At 43.4% G+C, this 23,872-nt stretch overlaps 1 protein-coding gene across 3 annotated transcripts in view; it reads left to right on the top strand.

Moving 5' to 3' along the window:
• COG5 (component of oligomeric golgi complex 5) overlaps window positions 1-23,872 on the top strand; it is a 308,198-nt gene that overhangs the window by 241,169 nt on the left and 43,157 nt on the right. For all 3 annotated transcript variants that reach the window (XM_045030137.1, XM_045030118.1, XM_045030126.1), the window contains one exon: window positions 22,596-22,706. In XM_045030137.1, coding sequence (XP_044886072.1) covers window positions 22,596-22,706 — 111 coding nt within the window. The remainder of the gene's footprint in view (window positions 1-22,595; window positions 22,707-23,872) is intronic.

The following is a 23,872-nucleotide window of genomic DNA, read 5'->3' as shown; positions in this document are numbered from 1 at the left end:
GTCATGTCACACATTCCTGACCATTTGCCATGCACTTCTACCTAGTGTGAAATTGAACAGAACAGTAGAGCAGCAAGAAACCAACATTTGGAAGTATAGTGATTGGAATTGCAATAGTGATTGGAATTTTGCTTTTTTAAATATATGTACAATTTTCCCATGAGTTCTGATTTCAGTGTTTTCATACTTTTGTTGCAAACATCAGTTTAAATTGAAAAAAAACCTTCTTCCTGCAATAGGAAAACTTTTTATACACAATGTAAGTGGCTGTTTTGCTTACTTACATGTGTTAGTGAGGTATTTTTTTAAACAGCTGTAGTTCTGAAGGCAGGATCAGATTTCATTGAAATCCAAGTACTGCATTATAATGTTCATTCAGGGCTAGAAACTCGGTAGTGGATGCCTGCTGATACTGTTACACAGCAATTTACTATAAAATAGCTCTGCTATTGGGGTTCTGTTTACCTTTCAGGCATGTACTGTACTTGAATGGGCTGTAAAAAGTTGAAAAGCATTGGTAAATATTTTAGTTGCCAAGTGACCATTTCTACTGAATGCTTTACACCAGGGTTTCCCAAAATGTGGGCTGGGCAACCTCAAGGAGAGTGAAGAGGCATGGTAGGGGAGAGGTCCAGGGCAGGTCATGCAGAAAATCTAACATTTTGAAAATAATTAATACACTTAAATGATTTTTTAAATTGATAACATAAAGCCCTATAATGGGGCCTCCCTTTAAAGCTACTATGTTCTGATTTTATAACTCCAGCTAGACTGTCAGTGCATATTAGTGCAAGAAGTAAGTTGCTATAGCCTCTGCAAATAAAACAGCAAACTTCTACCTTTGTATGTGTGGCTGGATTTACCCGTTACAATACAGCACAAGCCATATTAACAATATCACTTACTGATATAGTTGATGTTGGTCCTGCTTTGAGCAGGGGATTGGACTAGATGACCTCCTGAGTTCTCTTCCAACCCTAATATTCTATGATTCTATGTACAACACAAAATACCTATGCCCACGTCACTGATCTGGACACCAGACATGTCAGCTGCAAATGGGCACTGTGCCTCCCCTGACAATATTTCATGCCGCCCAGTCTTCGTTGGAGCTCATTTCTGGCTGAGTTATTCAGAAAATGGATCATTTTGTGCCTAGTAAAGCAGCATGTTGTTCCAAAGACAACTCAGAAAGGAAAAAAAGAAAATGCAAAAGTATGCTAGTGTATGACTTTGGATCAATTGGTTTGAAACCAGACTGTGTTCTGAAGTACTAGGTGAGAGAGCCTGAAGCCTTCAACTTTGTTGCTATATTTTGCAACTGAGCATTCATCATGAGAAAATCAATCTGAGGAGTTTTGGGGGAACAAACTTGAAACTTTGAAAAATCAAGAGATCTGATTTAGTCAAACTGGCAGTGTGAGAGAATACTTATGTCTGTCGGGCCTATTTTCTAGTATTTCTACAAACCATGCAACACTGTAAATTGTATACTATACAACTACAGAAAATTTTTTTTTTTGCCTACTCAATATTCATATTATCAAAACTTCTACGACCTGAAGCAGCTACCAAATGGCAAATAGTGCCTCTGTCAAATAACACTGATTCACTTCATGCTAGAGTTATGGCTGAGAATGTCTGAAAGCAACAGATGCTAAGTAGTCACCCAAGAAAAGTGACTACTTAGCATTTCAACTTGATGAGTTATATGAGGTGCTGCACAGCTTCTAGTGTGTGTGAAGTGTGTTTCTGATGGTTCTATTGAAAATTTGCTCTTTTGCAAAGGTGCATTAGAACTAGAGCTGTGTGGAGGCTGGAAATTCTGTTTTATAAAGGATTTTGAGATTTTGAAATATGGTTTCATTCCAAATTGAAACAAACCCCCAAAATGTCAAAATTCTTCAAAAGAAAATTCAGGGGAAAAAATGTTTTGGATTGATCATAACATTTTGTTTCAATTTTGACTTGATTTTATGTTGTTATAGATATGAAAGAAAGTAGGTGGCCAGAACTGAATATCATATTCATGGTGAAGGTGTAATGTTTTTCTGTCCGTTCTCTATACATTCTGATGTTTTGTTTGCTTTTTTAACACAACTGCTGCTCACTGAGCAGAGTTTTTTTTAATTAAGCTGCTCTCTCACTAGCAAATGTGAAAAATCGGGATGGGGGTGGGTGGGAGGTGGTTAATAGGCACATATAAGACAAGGCCCTGAATATCCGGACTCTCTCTATAAAACTGGGACATCTGGTCACCCTGTCTCTCACTGATGCTTTGAGTTTGTACATTTAGTTTAGAAACCAGCAATGCATGTAGCTAATTCAGATTTTGATGCATTTGTTAATACTGCATTTCATCTGCCATTGTGTTGCCCATTCACTGTCTCTCTGAAGTTCCTAACTGTTCTTTTATTAGTAATAGTAGCAGTATCTAATTTTGATTAACCTAAAAATTTTTGTCTGCTATCACTCTTTTCCAGATCATTAATAAATATATGAAACAGTACCTAGCATGAATCTAGTATGGAACCTTTGAGCTCCCAGTGTTACCCTTTTGCCATGTTGAAAATTGACCCTTTTAGTCTTACTCTTAGTTTTCTGTTTCATAGCCAATTTCTAATCCATGACATCAGATGGCTACTTAATTTCCTTCATAGCCTCTTGTGAAGGACTTTGCAAAAGACTTTTTGAAAGACTAAATAAATTGTCAACTGGTTTGCCTTTATTAACTATTACATTGGCATGCTATTAGATTAGAGAGGCATGATTTTTTCTTTATAGAGGCCATGCTGGCTTCTCTTACTCTCTGTCATGGTGGTGTCCAACCTAAGGCCCACGGGCTGTACACCGCCCACCAAAGCATTTCAGAAGGCCTGTGACCTTCTTCAACACAGTATACTAACGGCCAGTTCATTAGCATTTTGTTGTCATGTTCATATCATTTTAGTTTACACACGTATGTAAACAGACAATATTGTACATAAAAGCAACTTATCTAAATGCATACGAAACAAGCTGAACTTAAAATATAAATCAATTCAGGTGACTTTAAATCTTATTAAAATATGTAGAATCTGTTTGGCCCACACAATGTTGTGCTTAGATTTATGTGGCCCTCCTGTGTAATAAGGTGGGGGCACCAGTGCTCTATCGGATCCTTCGTGAAGCAATTAAAGGAGTGAACGTCACTAAATTCTTTACTCTGCATTGTTCTTTGTTGACATGGGTTTCCTTCACGAGCAATTCCTTGTGAGATGTCTCACATGAATTAAGAGCAGAAGTACAGATTAATTAATTGACTCTGAATTAAGAGGAGAAGTACAGATTTCCAGAGTGATCATCCATCTTCACTTGCTAATACCTTTGATAATTCATGTTGGGCGGCACACTTAGTCAGCCTGGCCGACATTATTGGGTACCAAAATGATCTGAACTCTTCTCTCTAGAGCTGGAAATAGGAATTTCCTGTCTGTGCACAATAAAGTAGGAAAGTTAATCAGAAAAGCTGGTAGTTGTATTTCCTGAGTACAGAGAGGAAACTTTGTCATTTCCTGTTGTTTTAGACTTCAAGGAACTGAGGAGCTGGTTAGCAACCATCAGGGACTCATAAATCTGTATCAGAGGGAATTTCAGAACCATCTATGGAATTACTTCTTGCAGACCTGCAGAGGGGAAAGAGGTGACTCACCAACCTCTTCATAAGATGCCATAGAGTTGGCAGCAATAACTGCACTTTTCTAAGACACAGTGACAGGCTCTCCAGCAACATGTCCCTACCATGACATTCCCTAGCCAGGAACTTAACTTTTGGCTCTCTCTGAAGGAAGAGGAAAACCCAGCTTTAGGAGCAGACGCCTTGAAAGTTCTCATCTGACTTTGTCCTTAAATCTCTGCCGGTAGGGTGACCAGACAGCAAATGTGAAAAATCTGGACAGAGGATGGGGGATAATAGGAGTCTATATAAGAAAGACCCCAAAATCGGGAATGTCCCTATAAAATCGGGACATCTGGTCACCCTATCTGAAAGTCAGGTTTCTCTTTGCTGGTTGTGAAAAAATGAAAGTGTCACAATCACCTGTTGATTGAAAGGGAAGCAAAAGTGTATTTCCCCGGTTCGACCTCCCAGGGCACAATTTTCACCAACAAGTTGGCTTATCTACTGCACTGAATTTTGAATGTATTTAAAATGTTGCAATTCCTTTATAATTAAAGTTCCTTTTTGGTAACATAATTATGTGTTTTGGTCTGATTGCAGTTAGACATGTTTCTTGTGTTCATGGTTTGAACTAGAGGTCTTGGGCAGAGAGGGTCGTGAAACATTTGTCCCTGAAAAGGACAAAAGCTTTGTACATTTGGGAAACCCTGGTCTAAATTCATACCATTGTCAGTATACCTGTTAGATAATGCAGAAAAGTAAATTCCAAGATCCAAAGATTTTTATAGAAATTAGACTGAAAAGACCTGTTGGGTTATCTTGTCTATCCCCTTCCCAGTGCAGGATTGTTGCCTAGAGTATTTATAGATTTTTTTTTTTCATTCTTTCTTCATTTTGAGTGATGATTTCAGTTAGCTCACAGTGTGTGAGTGGTAATGTAAGTACTGTATGTTCTTTTACTTTGGTGCTATTTCTGCTCAGCTGTGCATGTGGGTGGATTAAAATACACTAACACACCCACCCATTGCACAGAGATAAAATGTGTTGTACTGTGAGCATAAAAATTTAGTTGCTTAGAGAAGATGTGGTTCTCATGCTTTTTGAACCCAGGGACCTCTTTCAATTCCCCCCTCCCCCAAGTCACAATCAACCTGTCAGACACTGGTATTAATTTATATCAGAATCCCACTGCTACCCCTTCTATCTTGTTGTCAATGCTATGGAGGCTCTGGCTTGCTGCCTTCCCCCCCGCACAAGACTTAACTGTCAGGTACAAATTGGCCTGCTGTCTTTTGACCAATGAACAAACAAATAGAATAATATGCAGAGGCAGAGTTGTAAAAATCAACTCACCCACTTGATTTCCTTGGCAGGTGGAGAGAATTATGCTATCAACTTCTGCAGGATCTAATTTCTCTTATACATCTCACTTAAAGGATTGGCAAAATGTGTCTGTCTTGTCTATGGCAAGGCTGTGCAATAAAACTGTTCTGCACTGTTGCTCTGATGTTAGTGCATGTCTTTTAACTCTGTTAGTTAAGAATCTGTGAAGCAATAAAACCTTGTGACTGTTTTCTCTTGCTTCAGGACTTCACTTGCTATCATAGCCAATGCCCAAATGTGGGACACAATATGTGTCAAAGAAAGGCCCAAAATGCGGAGCACAAACAAATTATTCATGTGGGAAACCTAAAATGCTGCAGGATTCTATTCTTCAGTATAAAATTCTTTCTGTAACCTCAGTTCAGTAGTTCTTTATTTCTGGTATAAATGGTAAATGTGAGGGAGATGCCAAGTTTCTGTGGAACATATGTAATATTGGAACTAAAAGCAACATTACTCAAAATGAGGGATATTTCAGAGGTATGCTCCCTACATGTAACTTTCCTTCTGTAGCCCATGTCAGATATAAGTGACTGAGCCACAGTTTTCAACCAACTTATCTAACACCATTGCATAGTTGAGACCTAAGAAAGAGCACAGGTTATACACTCTGGGGTGTTGGTGAGTACCTGGCAACTCAAAATCTTGTTGGATTGATAGCGTGGGTACCTTGAATAGTAAGTCTGTTCCATTGGTTTCCTTAATCCAATACATTTTTATGCCAATACGGTTGACGTAGCATTGGATGCTAGTGCACCCTAATGCCTCCTTTAATTTAATGTCCTATTTTTAGTGAGTTTAATATCCAGATGTACAGATATTCCTCAGCTATCTGTCTATCATTTAAGGTATTTATAGAGTGCCAATCACTGTAGTATCTCAACACCAAATACATTATTTAAAATTAACAAGAATATGTAATTCAAAGTCAATTTCACGATTACCATTCTTGAATGAAGTCTTCATTTACCCACAGAACAGGTATGGCTCAGTGTATTTTCAATATTGCTCCAGAGAGACCAGCTCTTGGAGTGAGTATATCTTGTCTCAAAGTCATTCTGTCACTGATCTCCTTACTGAGGCTGCCAATAAGGTTGCCAGTTTGAGAAACACACTGTGGTGGTTTTACTAAGTGGATTCCTGTCTATTAGGAACAAAACTGAGACAATCGTTTTATCTGACGTAGGCTACAGACTTGGGCTATATTTGAACTTGATGGGCAGGTGAAAAGCTCTGTATTTCCCTTAGGTAATGCCCCGAACTACAAATGTGGTCTTTAATATTGTTGCCACTTATTAAGCCCTTGCTGCTAGTAACAGCGGTTTGTTTTCAATTTCCCATTTTTAACAGGTATGCAGCATTAACACCTTGTTCTTAAATGTCTTTGGCCTACTGGCCAGCATTCAGAACTAGTCGTAACAAATTATTTTCTTCCTTTAAGCTTGAGGAGACTATGGCCATTTTTATACATCTCCAGAAAATATCTTCCCATGTTTTAAATTTACTGCAAAAAAGCTGATCTTGTCTCAAAGTATGGTCAAAAAACCAGAAAGTAATTACTGAGCATCAATGTAGAAGCCACCTTCCTGCATATCCACCCATCCATTGTCAGAAACTTTTGTGATAATTAGCATCTTATTCTTCATCTCAGTCTTGAGTATTTTTTCAGTTTACCTTGAGTCAAATAGTTGGTAGTCACAAGGTGTGGCATATGCCTCTGGTTAATGTAGTTTAGAAAGTTCTCATTCTTTGGTAATTATGGCTTCATTGATCTTCCAGGGAGGGTGAGAGCCAATAAAATGGCTTCTGTTATTCCTCTTTGTTTTAATTTTTTAAATGCAATCTAGAATTATCACTGCTTTTACTTATTATGTAAGTATCATTTCATAGAAGAGATTGAGGGAAGAAAATGCTAAAAAAGCCAATGTGGAATGCAAAAATAACAATTACTTCAGCTTAAACTCTGAACCGAGAAAGCAACAATATCTTTAAATGGAATTTCACAGTGTCATTTATAAAGCAAAAAGTGTGTGACATGTTGAATCAAGGGAATGAAGAGGTAAATATGTGCAGTGGATTATTTTGTTCACAGCCCAGAATGCAAGAAGTATTCATACAGAATCTACAATGATGAAAGAACCGTGACTGACCAAGAGTTTGTAATGGAAGATTGTGGCTCAGCCACTAAGATTATTAAGGAGAGCAAAAATGTAAAAGGAAAGTGTGATTTTTAAAAAGAAAATGCTGAGAATAAAAAACACCCTGGTGCAAGTGATTGACTTTCAGACTATTCAGTTATGTAGCTTCTTAGAAAACAGGGTATTTGGAAAGTAGAGCTTTTTTGAACCCTTAACTCTGAATTCAGTCAGGATTTTGCTGCTTAGGAAGATATAGGGCAGAAAGTGTCTAGCTTAATAGAAGCAGCAAAGAGTCCTGTGGCACCTTATGGACTAACAGACATATTGGAGCATGAGCTTTCGTGGGTGAATACCCACTTCGTCGGATGCATGTCACATGCATCTGACAAAGTGGGTATTCACCCACGAAAGCTCATGCTCCAATACGTCTGTTAGTCCGTAAGGTGCCACAGGATTCTTTGCTGCTTTTACAGATCCAGACTAACACGGCTACCCCTCTGATAGCTTAATAGATATTCCCTGTTACTTACCCCTTTTCTGTCAAACAGTTTGAGGGGGGGGGGAAAAACTAACAAGACTAGTGAAACTGAAAAATGTTGTTGTAGGGGGACCACAATTCCGTTTTCTCCTTTAGGAAATGAAAAAAAGTCTAAGGCCTTGTCCACACTAGCAAGGGGTTAGAAGTATAGGTATGCCAGCAAATACCTCTAGCGGAGATGCAGCTTGTATTGGCAAAAGAGTTCTTGCTCATTCAGCCCATCAGCTTCACAGCCTCTTCATTGGGGTTTTAGAGACACTGCAGCTGTGGATCTCAGAACACATCCTTGGCCTGTCACCAAACCTCTTATATGCATTGGGGCTGGTTGGGGGCCAGCCTAGAGCACCCTTTCATAGGTGGCAGAGGGTTCAGAGGCCTCCTTGTGCCAGATGATCAGTCCCCACCAGTCTCATTCAACCACAAGTCTAAAGAAAAGCAAAGGGTTTGGTAAGGCCCTCTCTACCCTGGGTTATTCACATCTTGATGCAGTTACAGAGGTTACTAGAACATCAACTTTGCATAAACATTGCATCTGTGTTTTTAAAAATGGTCTCTGATTTTGCACCTGGAATTTTACATTAACAAACATTTGTGGGCACAAATGTGTGAGTGCTAATGATGTAATGGACACATAACTATCCAATTGTTCCTTTTGTGCCCATTTCCAGTTGTGAAACTGTAGGTGGAGGTCCCTTTAAAATTTTGAACTATTGGATGTATTTCAGTTCACTTATTGTTTTATGATGTTTTTATCTTTTATGCATTTGTGTGTACTGTGCTGATTTCCTGACTTCCTAGAATACAGATGTGGCTTGAAATAGGCCTATAATAATTACCATTAAGTACCCATAGGGTAGTCTGTAAGATTTCAGTGTATGTGCATAGGTTGTTCTATTAATAGATACTGGCCATTTTTTTTTATCTGGAATGTTTTTCTGTTGATTCAGGTGGGAGCAGATAAGTTTGATCCTGTATAAAAAGTGCTGTTGTTTCCTAGGTGTCATCAGAATGTGATGATACTTGCAAGGCTTATTCATGACTTCTTCATACTTCAGTTGAGTTGTGGAGCATTTATAGAATCCATGTTTGTGCTGATAACCAGTTTAAGCTATCAGTACTTATTCATAAGTTTAAGCAAAGGTACATTTAGGCAATGCAATAATAATATACGGTAATATCTTTCTGCACAAAAAGTGAAGATCCATGCTATCAGAAAAATTATTGGTTTTAGAATGGTCCTTTAGCTGGAGCAAATTTATGAGCCCATCAAAGACTTTATTTGTAATGGAAATATTGCTAGACCCTTAACATAATGACATAAGATAAATTTCTGGTTGTCACTTTTATTATGTGGTCTTATGAAAGTTTAAACTATGTCTTGTATTGTGTGGTATTGAATTGAATGGAATCGTGCTTTTTCAGTTTAAGGATGAATCATTATTCAGGACATCTTCCAACAATGAGATTTGTCTGACAGTTCCAGGCAAATGTATCAAGTCCTCTTGTCTCACTGTCGAATATTGTGAACTGTTGGAATGTAGAATGAAATTTAATGAGCTTGCAAACAGTCAAAAACAATAATAAAAGTGACATGGGGAGGCTTCAACTGGTCAATGATTGTGCCACAAGCCAACGGTACCATGAGGCACTATTCTCCCCTCACGCCCGACTTTTGTCTGCGATATAATTTTTTTAGCGTCCATACTGTCTATTATAAATAATTGGAAGACATGACTGTGATTGAAAAACATGCATCTATGTGATTTCAAAAGTGCCTATGTGATAAGTGATTTCAGAGCCCAAGGTTTTGTGCTCCTAAGTAACTTAATTGCTTTTGAAAACTTTACTCACATCTTGTATGTTTTCATTTTAATTTGCAATGATTTAGAAAGAGAGATTAGGAGATAAATATTCATATATTTCCTTCATGTTTTCCTTTGCTACCTGGATCGTGATTCACATAACAAATGTGGAATAGTTTTTGAGGCTCTTAGCTAAAATACAGAAAATATTTAACTAGGCATTAAACATCTTGGAGTACTATGTACTGTATTTTATCTTGCTGGTAGAGTGGACTAAAAATTGTACTTTAAATCTAGCATGTAGTTTTGCTAACAGGTAGAAAAACAGCATGATTACACAGTGCTTGTAGCTTTTCATGTTAGGTGGCTTGATTGGTTTCATATCAAGTTAAACTCTGATTCACACTGAATTTAAATAAGTACATTTGATTAAATGTATATCACTTTATTTCAGAGGCTTTGGAGTTTTCATTATTTTGGAATAGCTCTCACCAGATATCAAGTTAGAGTTTAACAATGTAAAGCTTATTTGCTAATTCAGTTTAAAAATGGTAATTGAAGTACTATAAATTGAATTAATGCATGGACTGAATCACTAGTCATTTAAAAAGACGGATGGTAATTGAATAAATTGCTTATGCTTTTTATGTGTTGGTGGAATTCACCCCACTCTGGTGGTCCTGCTTAAAGGCTCTCTGTGTCTTGTAGCCCTCAGTGGGATGGATTGAGCAGCTATGTAGAGAGTCTCTGCACTTCCTCTGCCTTGTGGAGTTTGGTTCTAAATAGTCCAGTGTGTAGGAAACCGGTAGAGGCAGGCTGGAGGCAATTCACCTGTGGGAATAGTGTATCACAACAGGATTCATCCTTCAGTGATTAATTTGGCAGGTATGAAGAATTCGTTAGATGGCTTTAGTCAAAAGTATCAGGATCAACACAAATTGTCTCTGAAGTCCTCCATAGCTTTCTCTGTTTTTGTTCAATGGGGCAAACCTCAGACTGGCAAAACACCAAATGCAAGGGCCAAGATTTTCAATTGTGACTAGTGAATTTGAGTGCCTCAGTTTTTGGGTGCCTGTTTTTTTCAAGATATCTTAAAGGTGCTGACTTTCAGAGGGTGGGTGCCAAACATCTTATGAAAATCAGGGTCTCTTCAATTTGGGCACCCAGTGTCTCACCATTTGGGCACCCAAAACCACTAGATACTACTGAATATCTTGTCCAAGAAGTTTTGTTCCAGGGAGTTAGAGAGGAATGTTTTATTTTTCCATTAGAGGAAGGCTGCTATCTGCCTTCCTTTCATTTCCTCCAGTCCTACAGATGTTAAAGATAAATTGAGAAAAAGCTCAGGTTATTTTAAATGGTCCAGTGTGACTCTTGCCAGTGCGGTATTCAAATCCATTAGCCATGTACAAGAAATCAATTTTCTTCCATTAATTTCAGATCTCTCATCTCAAAAGGAGGGCCGGATTCCCTTTCAGTATCTTGAGGTTTCTGAGTGCTTGGCTACACTTGCAGCTGTTGAGTGCTTTGAGTTAAACCAGCATTCGGAGAGTGCAGTAGGGAAAGCACTGCAGTCTGTCTACACTGACAGCTGCAAGCGCACTGGCGTGGCCACATTTGTGGCACTAGCAGTGGCATTGGGAGCAGTGCATTATGGGCAGCTATCCCAGTATTCAAGTGGCTGCAACATGCTTTTCAAATGCGGAGGGTGGGGTGGAGTGTGACAGGAAGTGTTTTGTGTGTATGTGGGGGGAGAGAGAGTGGGTTTTTGGGGTGCTGAGAGTGTGTCAGCATGCTGTTTTGTAAGTTCAGACCCCTCTCCCCCCCGCCTCTCTCTCTCTCACACTGACAGCAAGCAACATTTCTAAGTAATGTTTGTTTTGTCTCAGAGCAGATAAGCATGCCGGCTGTCAGAAACAGAGCTTTGAAAGGACATATCCACATTCCTACAGCCAAGTTCAAAACAGTTACAAGAGTGGCCACTTGACTTAAGGGGATTATGGGACATTTCCAGAGGTCAGTCAGAGCACAGTAATGCAACACCTCATTCACACTGATGCTGGGGCGTCTCAGCCAAGACGCATCAGATGTTATTCCTTTTGCTGAGGTGGAGTACCAAGAGCGCTCTAGCCACGGAGTCAGAGTGCTCTACGTGCCTTGTCAGTGTGGATGGGGAGTGAGTTAGAGCGCACTGGGCGGCTTTAGTGCGCTCTAACTTGTAAGTATAGCCAAGCCCTAAGTCAGTAGAAAATAAATGTTTTCATTTTTTCTGAAAGGGTAAAAACATTTCTTCTGAAATCCAGACCTTCTACAAGAGAATCCTATGTGGTGAAGTAGAAACTTCTTATACTATAGGTTTCAAAGTAGCAGCCGTGTTAGTCTGTATCTGCAAAAAGAACAGGAGTACTTGTGGCACCTTAGAAACTAACAAATTTGCCCACGAAAGCTTATGCTGAAATAAATTTATTAGTCTCTAAGGTGCCACAAGTACTCCTGTTCTTCTTATACTGTAGTTTTACATTGTTAGGAGAAACCTGAGATTTGTTCTGTTCTCCATATCTTAGAATATCGGTGGTTTCTGAAAGATTCAGGGTTATCTTTGTCATTGATATATTCGTATAGCAGCTATTGTTATTTATGGATTTGAGGTTGTTGGATCCCTTCTCACTCTTTTGTTATGAGCTCTTTTAAAAAAAATTTTTAGATCTCTAAAACTTATTCTCACCTGTCTGGAACCTCATAAACCCTTGGCACTTGAATTTAACTTTTACCTTTTAAAACTCTGAGAGATTACCTACTCTTTTTGCTAATGGCTCTTTTTGTGGCCAGGACATCAGCTGGGAGACAGAATGAGTTGCAGATGCTTATGGCCAGTTCTATTTATACTGTATTCAACAAAGTTAATATGATTTTAAAACCACACATAAAATTTTTGCTTTCAGTGGCAGCAGATTTTCTTATAAATAGGTAAACTGATGCCAATAAACTCTTTATTCTTGCTAGAGAAATTACACAGGGTGAAATTTCACAGATCAGATGATAAAAGGGCATCTTTTAAAATCACTAAACCTAATTGTAAATCCTCCCAATTATTTATAGTTTATGGGGAGAAATTGAAGGACCTAGCCCTAATGAATCAGAAGCTTTCTAAATGGATTATATGTTTTATAATAACTTGTTATGATCAAGCAGAAGTCCAAGTACCGGATGGATTAAGTTCATTCTATAAGAACGTGACCATCAGGAATGTGTCTATTCTTGAAAAATATCAGAAGAACAATTGGAGTTCAAGTCATGCTTTCACAAAATATTATGCTGTTGATCCTAGAGCTAGATCAGATGCACTGCTTCAGTCTTAGTTTGATTAAGCTCTCTTCAGCACTCCTCCTAGATTATGATGCTACTAGTTAGTCCTTTAAAGAGGGGATTTGCAGAAGTAGTTTATGATGGAGAAAGAAAGCAAATGGAGTTCTGTAAAAATACCATCTGTGGAAGATACTTGCTTCAAGGTCTTAGCTCTTTAATATGAGACTGACTGTGCCTCCTTGCTCAGGTTTTTTGACCCTTGAGGTCAGTGGTAGCAAGACAGAATGCAAGCTAGCCCCTCCTCCCAACTCACTGTCAAACATGGTAGGGACTATTATTCACTTGAAATTCAAGTTAAACAAAGTCCTAAACTCTTGAAAAGTTTTATCAGAAGGCTGACTTTTTCCTACAGAAAAAGTCCAAATTAGTTAGCATTTAGTATAGTGCCAGACAGAGAACTCAAAATTCCATCCATGTAGTAAACTAAATTCTTTTTTCATTACTACCCATTAAAAGCAGGAAATTAATTTTAAAAAATCCCATAGGACATATCACAACATAATGCAATTCTGTAAGTTCCTGCATTGCACTACAGAACCTACCAAAATGCAGATTCACATTTCATTCAATTTGCAGTATTTCATTCGTTATCAGTGACAGAAACCAAGGCTCAAATTAGGCAAAAGTTTCTTACTGCATTATTCAGGTACACCATTAAAATGTAAAAAGTTATTTATCAGTTATTCTGTCTTTTCTTGCACAGGTCTTTGGTCTGTCATCTGCTCCACGTATTTTCATGACATGCTTAGTGGTGATAATAATAGCCTACCTGCATAGCACGGTAGTGCATGTGTTTCTCTAGATAAATAAAGTGGCTGATTGAGGACATCATCCCAAAGGGTTTCAGAAAATCAGTCTGTGTGATCACAAGCATGTTGGAGTCATGATAAATGACCCAGAGTCCCAATTTACCCGGCAACAAATGGAGTATGTAGAAGCCCCACTAGACACAGATCAACCCTCGAAGCCTTCCTGCCTCAGGATAGGATCCTAGAAATCCCCAGTGCGTCAGCAAGGATAGACAAGAGACAGCAGCTGACAGTTCATACCAAGCTACAAATGTTGGGGCTTATGTCCCATGGATCTTAGTTGTCTTGTAGCATGTCTCCCTAAAGGCAGCCTCAGTGAACGGAGTACTGCTGGGTTTCAAATGTCATTCACTGCGGTAAAGATTTACCGGCTCAGTGCTTCAAACAACTGATAGTAGTTTATAATCTACAAGGGCTCAGCAAATCCTTCTATTGAAATAAGTTGATTATTTGAAAAAACTAAAAAAAAATGAATAATTTTAGAAAAATAGTGTTTTAAAGCATTTTTTATTGATGTCTGTCTAGTTGTGCACAACAGTTGCTGAGCGCATGAGTTGCATGTTCCTACAGAAAGGTTATTTTTCCTATATCAGTTCCCTGAAGTCATCAAGAGCTGAGGAGCCATTGCCATGTGGTTTCAAAATGTCTAAAAGCCAAACTGCATCAGGTAGAGAGAATTTTCTCTATCTGTGTGGGTCCAATTTTAAAGTTACTTCAGAAGACACAGCTCATCCTCCAGCAAGCACAGCTTGATGGGGCAAGTCTAATTACAACTGACTAAAAAAATGCATTTATCAGAAGGTTTGTTGTTCTTCCCAGTTTAGGTGCATTTCCTGCCTTGTTGATGACGATTGAGCACTAAATGGCTGGTAAAAGTCTAAACACTGATTTACCACTTCAGAACACTGATTTACCACTTTTAACTCAACACAAGTCTGTTTTGTTATTAATCTGTGAAAATGTTGGTCTCAGAGCAAAATTCTTAAAATCAGTCAGGTCTCTTGAAGTGGAAATATCAGTGAACCCAGATTACAGGAAAGAAAAGAACTGCCAACATATGAGGCACCAAGTTTACTTCTGCTAGTCTGAGGATAGTTTTTGGAGGCCAGACTATTTCTGAGGCATTAGGAGAAGGTACATTTTTTCTCTTTGAAAAGATGTGAGAAATCTCAGTTGAGATGGAGTCTTAATTCTGGAGAATTTGGATTGAACCGATTTTGTTGCAAGAAATGTGGTGGATAGGGACTCAAGACAGACTAGTTGTAATACTATATCACTACATACTTGCATGTGAATGAAAAGTTGCCTAAAATTAATATTTGTAAGATGTTAGTTAAATACTGGCTAATTTAGTCATACCATGTGTCATCGTGTAGGTCACCTCCCTCATGCCCCCTTGCGCCCTTCCTCAATCTCTCCTTCAGAAGACTTAAACTCCACTCAAACTCTTTGCATATTTAGCAACTTTGAACCCTTGGGCTAGGTTTATTAGTATCACAAAATATTCAAAATTAAAGTTCTCAAATCCCCATTTAGTCCCCTAGACTTCCTGCTGGGGGTCTTTCAGGCCTTCTCTGGTTAGAGCTGTTTCCCTGAAAACTCAAAGTTCCCTACTAGAGGCTACTTACTCCCATCAGCCATTGACTCTGCTTGTTCTTCTTCGAGTGCTTGCTCATGTCCATTCTATTGTAGGTGCCAGAAGTTTTCCCCTCAATGGTATCCTTAGGGGACCGGCTCTGGCACCCTCTGGAGTGGTGCGTGTATGCCACGGTATAAGGGGCGCTACTGGCTTCCCCCCGCCCTCAGTTCCTTCTTACCGCCAGTGATGGTGCTGGAATGTCATCTTGCTTCGGCAAGCTACTTCTCCTACTGCACCACAGTGGTGGTTTGATTGTATATAGTTGTTTTAAGTAGTTTAGGTAATAGTTCCCTTAGTGTTAGTAGAAAATAGTTAGTTAGATAGTCCCATATGGGACTTAGCCTTGGGATGGGGCATGCCCTGGTCCACAGGCTTCAAACCTTGTGACTGCTGCAAAAAGTCCATGCCAGTCAGCGACCCCCATAGAAGCTGTTTGAAATGCTTGGGGGAAGCCCACAAGAGCAACAAGTGTCACATTTGTAAAAACTTCAGGCCATGTACCAAGAAGGAGCGGGATATTCGTTTCCAAGCGCTCCTTATGGAGTCAGCCTTTGCACCGGCCTCAGAGCTGAGGAGATTGGACTCTGCACCAAGCATCATGGCCTCGGTGCGGAGTGCGCCGCCAGCACCGACATCCAACCAATGCTGACGCTCATCTCCAGTACTGGCTTAGAAGCAGAGAAAGGGCCGGTAGGGGATGTTCTCCTGGAACCCGTAAAGCGAAGGAGAGAGCCGGAGGAGAATAAAGACCCGCAAGGGGCAGCTCGTTGCCTCCGGTTGGTGGCCAGGATCCAGTGGTAGATGAGCTGTCGAGCTTGGCTCGAGACCTGCCCGCCACCCTGGTTAGTGGCAGAGACACTCAGCACCTGGCAGTGCCATCTACACCAGATGCCTTTCAGGCCGCTAAGGACATATTGTCCCTTCTGGAGCCGCCCACCCCAGCCTCGGAGGTGCCCTGTTCGAGGGGCAAGCCTGCCATGGGCCCCTTCCAATGGTCTCCATCAGTGTGGCACCACTCCCCGCTCCGGGGAGTGCCCCAACAGCACTCGCCCGAGCAGCGCCACTAACCCCCAGATGTGGGTTCACTTACCTGCCAGAGTTCCCAGCGTCGGTCCCCCTGACTCCAGGCAGCGCTCTTCGGGATCATGGCATTGAATGCCGGTGGTTGGGCACAGGCCTGCGGAGGCGCGCCGGTCCCCAGAGCCTTGGTACTGGGAGCATCCAAGCCGGTCTCCCAGTTCAAGGCACCATTCTGGAGGTTCCAAACGTCGGTCCCCGGAGCCCCGTCACTGGCTGTCAGAGCGCTGGTACGGATCACCATGAATGCGTCAGTGGTCTCCAAGACGTTGATCCTCTCGCTCCTGCTCCAGGTCTATGGAGTGGCAACGCTCTCTAAGCGTAAAGCGTAGATCACCGGGATACCATCAAAGATCTGCTGAGTGCCACCGCAGGTCACCGGACCCACGGCACCAAGAGCCATCATGGCAAGTGCATGAGGGAGTAGCAAAAATTACTAAGGCCCTGTGGCAGACACCCTCCTCCCTGCCCCTAATCACCAAATGGACAGAAAGAAAATACTTTGTTCCTACTAAAGGATATGAGGATTTGTATACCCACTCTGCCCCAAGCTCGCTAGTGGTATCCGTGGCCAGTGAGCATGATAGGCAGGGTCATTTGATGCTGAAAAATAAGGAGGCGAAGAAGATCGATCTATTTGGTCGAAAAATTTATTCTATTTCAAGCCTCCAACTGAGGGTGGCCAACCATCAAGCCCTGCTCGGCTGCTATGACTTCAATATATGGCAGTTGATGGCTAAGTTTGCAGCCTCGCTGCCAGAGGAGCCCAGGAAAGAATTCCTGGCTATCCTCGACAAGGGCATGGCGGTGGCCAGAGCAGCCCTCCGGGAAGCCTCGGCTGCTGTGGACTCTGCGGCCTGGACCATAGCTTCGGCCATTTCAATGAGGCGTGCGTCCTGGCTCCAGTCGTCGGGGGTCTCGATGGAGGTCCAACAATCCATCCAGGATCTCCCATTTGATGGCCTAGCCCTGTTTTCAGAACAAAGAGATGCTAAATTACATGGCCTGAAAGAGTCAAGGGCCACCTTGTGCTCCCTGGGCCTCTACATGCCAGGCCCGGTGAGGAAGCAGTTTAAGCTGCAACAGCCCCATAGATTTGGGAGCCAGCCCTGTTCAGAGCCCTGTCCTCAGCACAGTGGCAAGGGGTTATACCCTCCATTTCATTTTTATACTCCCCTTCCACCCCCCTTCCTCATCCCTCTTCAGACACCCTTCTCATAAGCATCTGCCATATTCAGGAGGTGCAAAGCCTCCTATGAGTGGGAGCGGTGGAGGAAGTCCCTGAGCACCAAAGGGGAAAAGGGTTTTACTTCCACTACTTTTTTTATCCCAAAGGCCAAAGGGGGCCTGCCCCCCATTCTAGACCTGCAGAACCTCAACAAATGTCTCAAGAAGTTGAAGTTCCAGATGGTCTCTCTGGCCTCCATCATTCTGTCCCCGGATCCTGGAGACTGGTGCGCCGCATACTTCCACATTTCAATTTTCTCCGGCCACAGAAGGTTCCTGCGCTTCCTGGTCGGGTCAGTGCATTGCTTCCCTTTAGCTTAGCCTTGGCGCCAAGGGTGTTCACAAAGTGCATGTCAGTAGTAGCAGCCTATCTCAGATGTCAAGGTATTCAGATCTTCCCGTACCTCGACGATTGGCTCATAAAGGGCTGATTGGAAGGACAGGTTCAGCACAGCATCGAGATGTTACAAGCCACCTGCGAAGCACTGGGCCTGTTGATAAACGAACAGAAATCAACATTGGTTCCAGTTCAAAGGCTAGAATTTATCAGAGCAGTCCTAGACTTGACCCAGCCAGAACCTTTCTGCCGGAGGCCAGGTTCAGGGCAATGTCGGAGCTCATTGCAAGTGTCGCTGCCCACCCACTCACTACTGCCTGGGTTTGCTTCAGACTTCTAGGGCACATGGCTGCCTGCACATATGTCATTCAACATGCAGGGCTCAGGCTTTGCCCTCTTCAGTCATGGTTTACTCCCTGGCCAGACATCACCTGAACAAGATCCTTACGATTCCGCCATGGATACTTACTGCCCTGCAATGGTGGTCTGACCCGGCGATGGTACTGGAAGGTGTGCAGTTTGCAAGCCCGCAGCCCATGGTCTCACTAATATCGGATGCGTCTGACCTCGGGTAGGGGGCACATCTGGGCACACTGTGCACGCAGGGCCTATGGTCCAGGGAAGAGCTTGCGCTTCATACAAACATCAGGGAGCTGAGGGCCATTTTGCTGGCTTGCATAGTGTTCCTTCCCCACCTCTCTGGTCGGGTGGTGCAGGTGCTGATGGACAACATGGCTTCCATTTTCTATGTCAACAGATAGGGAGGAGCCAGGTCATCGGTCCTGTGCCAGGAGGCCCTCTGTCTGTGGGACTTCTGCATCCAGCATGCGATCCACCTGGAAGCCTCGCACCCTCCCGGTGTGAGGAACACGCCGGCAGATCACCTCAGCAGGTCCTTCTTCTCTCACCGCGAGTGGTCTCTTCACTTGGAGGTTGTCAGGACGCTGTTCCTGAGGGGGGGACTCCCTGAGTGGACCTGTTCACAACCAGACAGAACAGGAAGTGTCACGTGTTCTGCTCCCTGCAAGGCCTTGGCAGAGGCTTACTTTCCGATGTCTTTCTCCTGTCTTGGTCAGGGAACCTGCTTTATGCCTTCCCACCTATTCCGCTAATCAACATGGTCCTCTTGAAGAATATGAGGAACAAGGCCTGGGTCATCATGATTGCCCCAGCTTGGCCACACCAGCATTGGTTCGGCATGCTCATGGACCTGGCCGTAGTGCCCCCACAGATACTTCCCATCCGCCCGGGCCTACTGTTGCAGGACCATGGTCAGCTACTGCACCTGAACCTTGTGTCACTCCACCTCAAGGCTTGGATGCTGCATGGCTGAACCCAGAGGACTTGGCCTGCTCTTGTCAGGTGCAACAGGTTCTCCTGGAGAGCAGAAAGCCCTCGACAAGAGCCACTTACCTGGCAAAGTGGAAGCAGTTCTCCTCCTGGGTGGTGGTGCGGAATATCTCCCTGATCCAGTCATCGCTGCAGTGCATTCTAGATTACCCGCTTCACCTAAAGCATCAGGGCCTCGCCCTTTCCTCAATCAAGGTTCACCTGGCAGCCACATCGGCCTTCCGCCCTCAAGTCCAGGGTAGGTTGGCTTTTTCATGAGACATGACAGCTAGGTTCCTGAAAGGCCTTGAAAGACTGTTTCCACCAGTGCGGGACCCGGTTCCTCAATGGGACCTCAACCTGGTCCTTTCCAGGCTCACGGGCCCTCCATTTGAGCCTATGGCTTTGTGTTCCCTTTCCCACCTCTCATAAAGGTTGCATTCCTTGTAGCCATTACCTCAGCAAGATGAGTCTCTGAGATTAGAGCTCTTACTTCAGAGCCCCCATACACAGTGTTCTACAAGCTTTCCCACTGAAGGTAGTGTCGCACTTCCACGTCAACCTTCCCGTGTTACATCTGAAGCCTCACACGAATAACGAGGAGAGGTGCCTGCATACTCTGGATGTCAGGCAGGCATTGGCTTTCTACTTAGAGTACACCAAGTCCTTCTGCAGGTCGACTCAGCTCTTTGTTGCAGTAGCCGACAGGATGAAAGGTCGTCTTCCAGTGTCCTCTCAGAGAATTTCAGCTTGGATCACCTGCATCCGCACTTGCTACAAGTTAGCGTAGGCTGTGCCCCCTCCAATAGTGAGGGCTCATTTGACAAAGGCGCAAGCATTTTTGACAGCTTTCCTGGCACAGGTCCCTATGCAGGACATATGCAGAGCTGTGACATGGTCCTCAGTGCACACATTCACAAATCATTATGCTATCACTCAGCAGGCCAGAGATTATGTTGGTTTTGGCAGAGCTGTTTTGCAATCGACATGTCCATGAACTCCTACCCACTTCCGGTGATACTGCTTTGGGAGTCACCTACAATGAAATGGACATGAGCAAGAAGAAGAAAAGACAATTATCTTTTTCGTAACTGGTGTTCTTCGAGATGTGTAGCTCGTGCATTCCATGACCCGCCCTCCTTCCCCATTGTCAGAGTGTCTGGCAAGAAGGAAGTGAGGGTGCAGGGAGCTGGCAGCACCCCTCATACCGTGGCATATGTGCGCCACTCCAGAGTGCACCAAAGCCGGTCCCCTATGGATACCACTGAGGGAAAAACTTCCGGCACTGGTGCATTGGGGAGCACACTCACCTACAATGGAATGGACATGAGCAACACATCTCAAAGAACATCAGTTACGAAAAAAGTTACTGTATTTTTCTCTCTGACCATCCCTCTCTCTCTGCAGCTTCCTGCTGCCTTTTGTAGGGGGAAACAGGTGAACCATGTTCAAGTGTGGCTATTTCCTAACTAGGGTTGGCTGGCCCCAGGCCTTAAAGAAGCAAGTCAACCTGTTACACCATGCATTTGCTATTTTGATGTTTATGTTGAGTGCTCAAATCCTTAGAAGAACTATGAGTTAAAGCAATATTCTTCCTTTAATGAAGATTTATTGTGTTATATCATTTTAAGAAGTGTTCTCTTGTTATGCTTGTGCTGCATGTTTTCAGAATGTTCTTTTAATTTTTACTCGTGTATATTTTTGACTGTCTATTTTCTGAGCAGCTATGAATAGGTTATTTGAATAGATTTCAGTAAAGGTCACTTACTGTTTGTTCTGGGATTTTAATGCCTTCTTGCTGGAGGGTCTTAAGCATTGGGCTTATTTCTCTGGGACTTTGAGTATAAACTTGTGTCTTGGAATATATGTAGGTGATAACAGAATCATAGCTCAGTGACGTTGTGTATTAATAGTATTCCTGCTGTAATTGCTTGACAATCTTTTTTTTTTTTTTTTTAAGATTCACTCAATCAACTTAAACCAGTGTAGTTCTTTTAACAGAATGTTGTGTTTCTGCACCTTACTGGGTGTATAAGAAAATTTCTAGTTATGTTTCCAAATTTGACTTTATTTTAAATAGTAAACATTCCCTGTGATATCCTTATGGGACCATAGTTAAATGGTCATATGTCTGATCCTTGTACTTTAGGATTTCAGCATCATTTGTATGACCAAGAAAACATCCTTCATGTACTTTAAATGTGAAGGGACAGTGTTCTCTATTTTGGAGTAAATTTTGATTTTGCTCTGTGGTGATTTATGCAAGGACTCCCTTTAATGTTAGGAATAGCACATGACAACCTCTCTGTAGCAGAGTGCAGCTGGCCCTCCTGGCTCGATTATGCTCAGATAAAGTCACTCAGAGACCCTCGGATTCAGGAACCACTGGTGCTTTTATTTACCAGTTTGTGCTCCCACCACCTTCACACCATACAGCATACAAAGTTCTGTGTCTGAACCTGGGAGGGAAGGGCTTTCTCCCTGCCTGCACTCCCTTGCTCTCCTCCGTCCTACTACCCTGGCTTCCTTCTTCCCAGCCTCTTATATAGCCCTGGGCTAACTGGGCTGGCAGCTGGCTCTCATTCCCCAATTAGGGCAGGTTCTTTCCAGCCAGCTCCACTTTTTTCACTTAAATGGGGCTGACGTGGCAGGAGGCTGATTCTGCAGTCTTCCTAATCAGCACCCTGTCACACTCTCCTATTCTTTTTGTTTTGTTTTGTTTGTTTTTTGTAATTCATCACATTTATATTTCTTTATTTGAACTACTAATGTGTATGTCATTCTAAAAGCATATTTTACAACAAAAACCTGCATTTGAAGGGAGAAGCTTGGCTAATGGTTAGAGTAGGGAATTGGGAGACGGGATACCAGCATTCTATTTGCTGTTTTGCCACTTACAGTGTGCCCTTTGACAAGTCACTGTAATTACTGTCTCAGATTATGGAGGTGGGCAAACTGCTGAGACCCTGTGTCTCCAAGTGGATTGGTTTGGCAGCACCTGTTGGAGGAACAGAGGAAGGAGATAGCCCTTGCTCCCTGCTTGTATGAGTCTTCTGGGACCCGGGGCTGAGTGAGTGTGTGTGTAATATGTATGCATGTATATCTCATGGGTTAAATGGAAGATATTGTCTTCTACAAATGACATACTACTTCTTCTGCTCTGAATAGTAAAGACAACACTCAACTTATCTAATTTTACTTTTTTAGTTCTCACTTTATTTCAAGAGAAAGGAGTTGACATTCTGATAATACTATTTTTAAAATCACTTGCTTATTTATTTACTTAATGCAGCTGTCCACCCAAGGCGATGCCAGCCAAGTGATTGGACCCCTTACAGAAGGACAGAGAAGGAATGTGGCTGTAGTGAATTCACTGTACAGGCTACACCAGTCAGTGCTGAAGGTAAGCTTTCAGCGATACTTAACTTCTTGCCATTCATTTTGATTACATTCTTTGCTTTTTCTTAGGCTTAGTCAGCCTTGCATTGATGAGAACTTATACAAATACGTTTTAAAGATTATTTGAACAGCAGCATAGAACAAAGTTTGTGATTTGTGCATAAATGAGGCTTGTGTTCAGGGCCGGCTCTAGGTATTTTGCTGCCCCAAGCAAAAAAAATTTTGGCTGCCCCCCACCCTGGCCCTGGGCTCTCACCCCCCCACCAATGCCCTCCCCCACCCACACCCCCTGCCACCCCAGTGCTGGGCTCTCCCCCCACTCCAACCCACCCGCACCCCTGCTGCCCCAGCCCTGGACTCCCCCCACCAGTGCTGACTCCACCCACTCCTTCCTCGCTTCCAGCCAGTCCAGCACTGGGAGGGTCGGGGTAAGCAGCGGGTCTCCCGGGCCGCACCTCAGCCCAGGGTCCCACCAGCCAGGGCTCCCGCCTCCAGGACTGGCCAGGCAGGGAGCTGAGGAGCCCAGGCAGGATAGCCCCAGAGGGAGCGGAGCCCCGGAGAGTGGGATGTGGGCCCCGCATGGCAGTGCCCCGCCCTCTATGGCCCCGCTGCTGCCAGGGGCGGCTCCAGGCCCCAGCGCACCAAGCGCGTGCTTGAGGCGGCATGCCGCGGGGGGCGCTATGCCGGCTGCAGGAAGGGCGGCAGGCGGCTCCGGTGAACCTCCCGCAGGCGTGCTGCGGAAGGTCCACCAAAGCCGCGGGTCCAGCGGACCCTCTGCAGGCACACCTGCGGGAGGTCCACCGGAGTTGCCTGCCGCCCTCCTGGCGGCCGGCATAGCACCCCCCCGGCATGCCGCCGTGCTTGGGGCGGCGAAATGTCTAGAGCCGCCCCTGGCTGTTGCTGCTGCTTCTGGCCGCTCTGCAGCAGTCCCTGGGCAGCTCGGGCCACTTCGCTCAGCCCCGGCTGCGGTGCTGGGGGGTGGCCGCCCTGCGGCACCTGCAGGCGACTCTGTGTGTCCCGCGGGGTGGCCCCCAGCCTGAGTGTCCCCCGCTCAGAGCCTGCCCAGCCCAGCCACAAGGTGTGGGCGCTGCTTCCCCGCGGCACGAATCGCAGTAGCCCCAGGGTGCCCCCTGCGCACAACGCACTGCTGCTGCCAGGGCTAGCTCTAGG

Source organism: Mauremys mutica, chromosome 1 (assembly GCF_020497125.1).
Source record: "Mauremys mutica isolate MM-2020 ecotype Southern chromosome 1, ASM2049712v1, whole genome shotgun sequence".
NCBI classification, from domain to species: domain Eukaryota; kingdom Metazoa; phylum Chordata; order Testudines; family Geoemydidae; genus Mauremys; species Mauremys mutica.
Note: the sequence above shows the minus strand (reverse complement) of the source record. Positions and strands in the feature narration are given on the sequence as shown.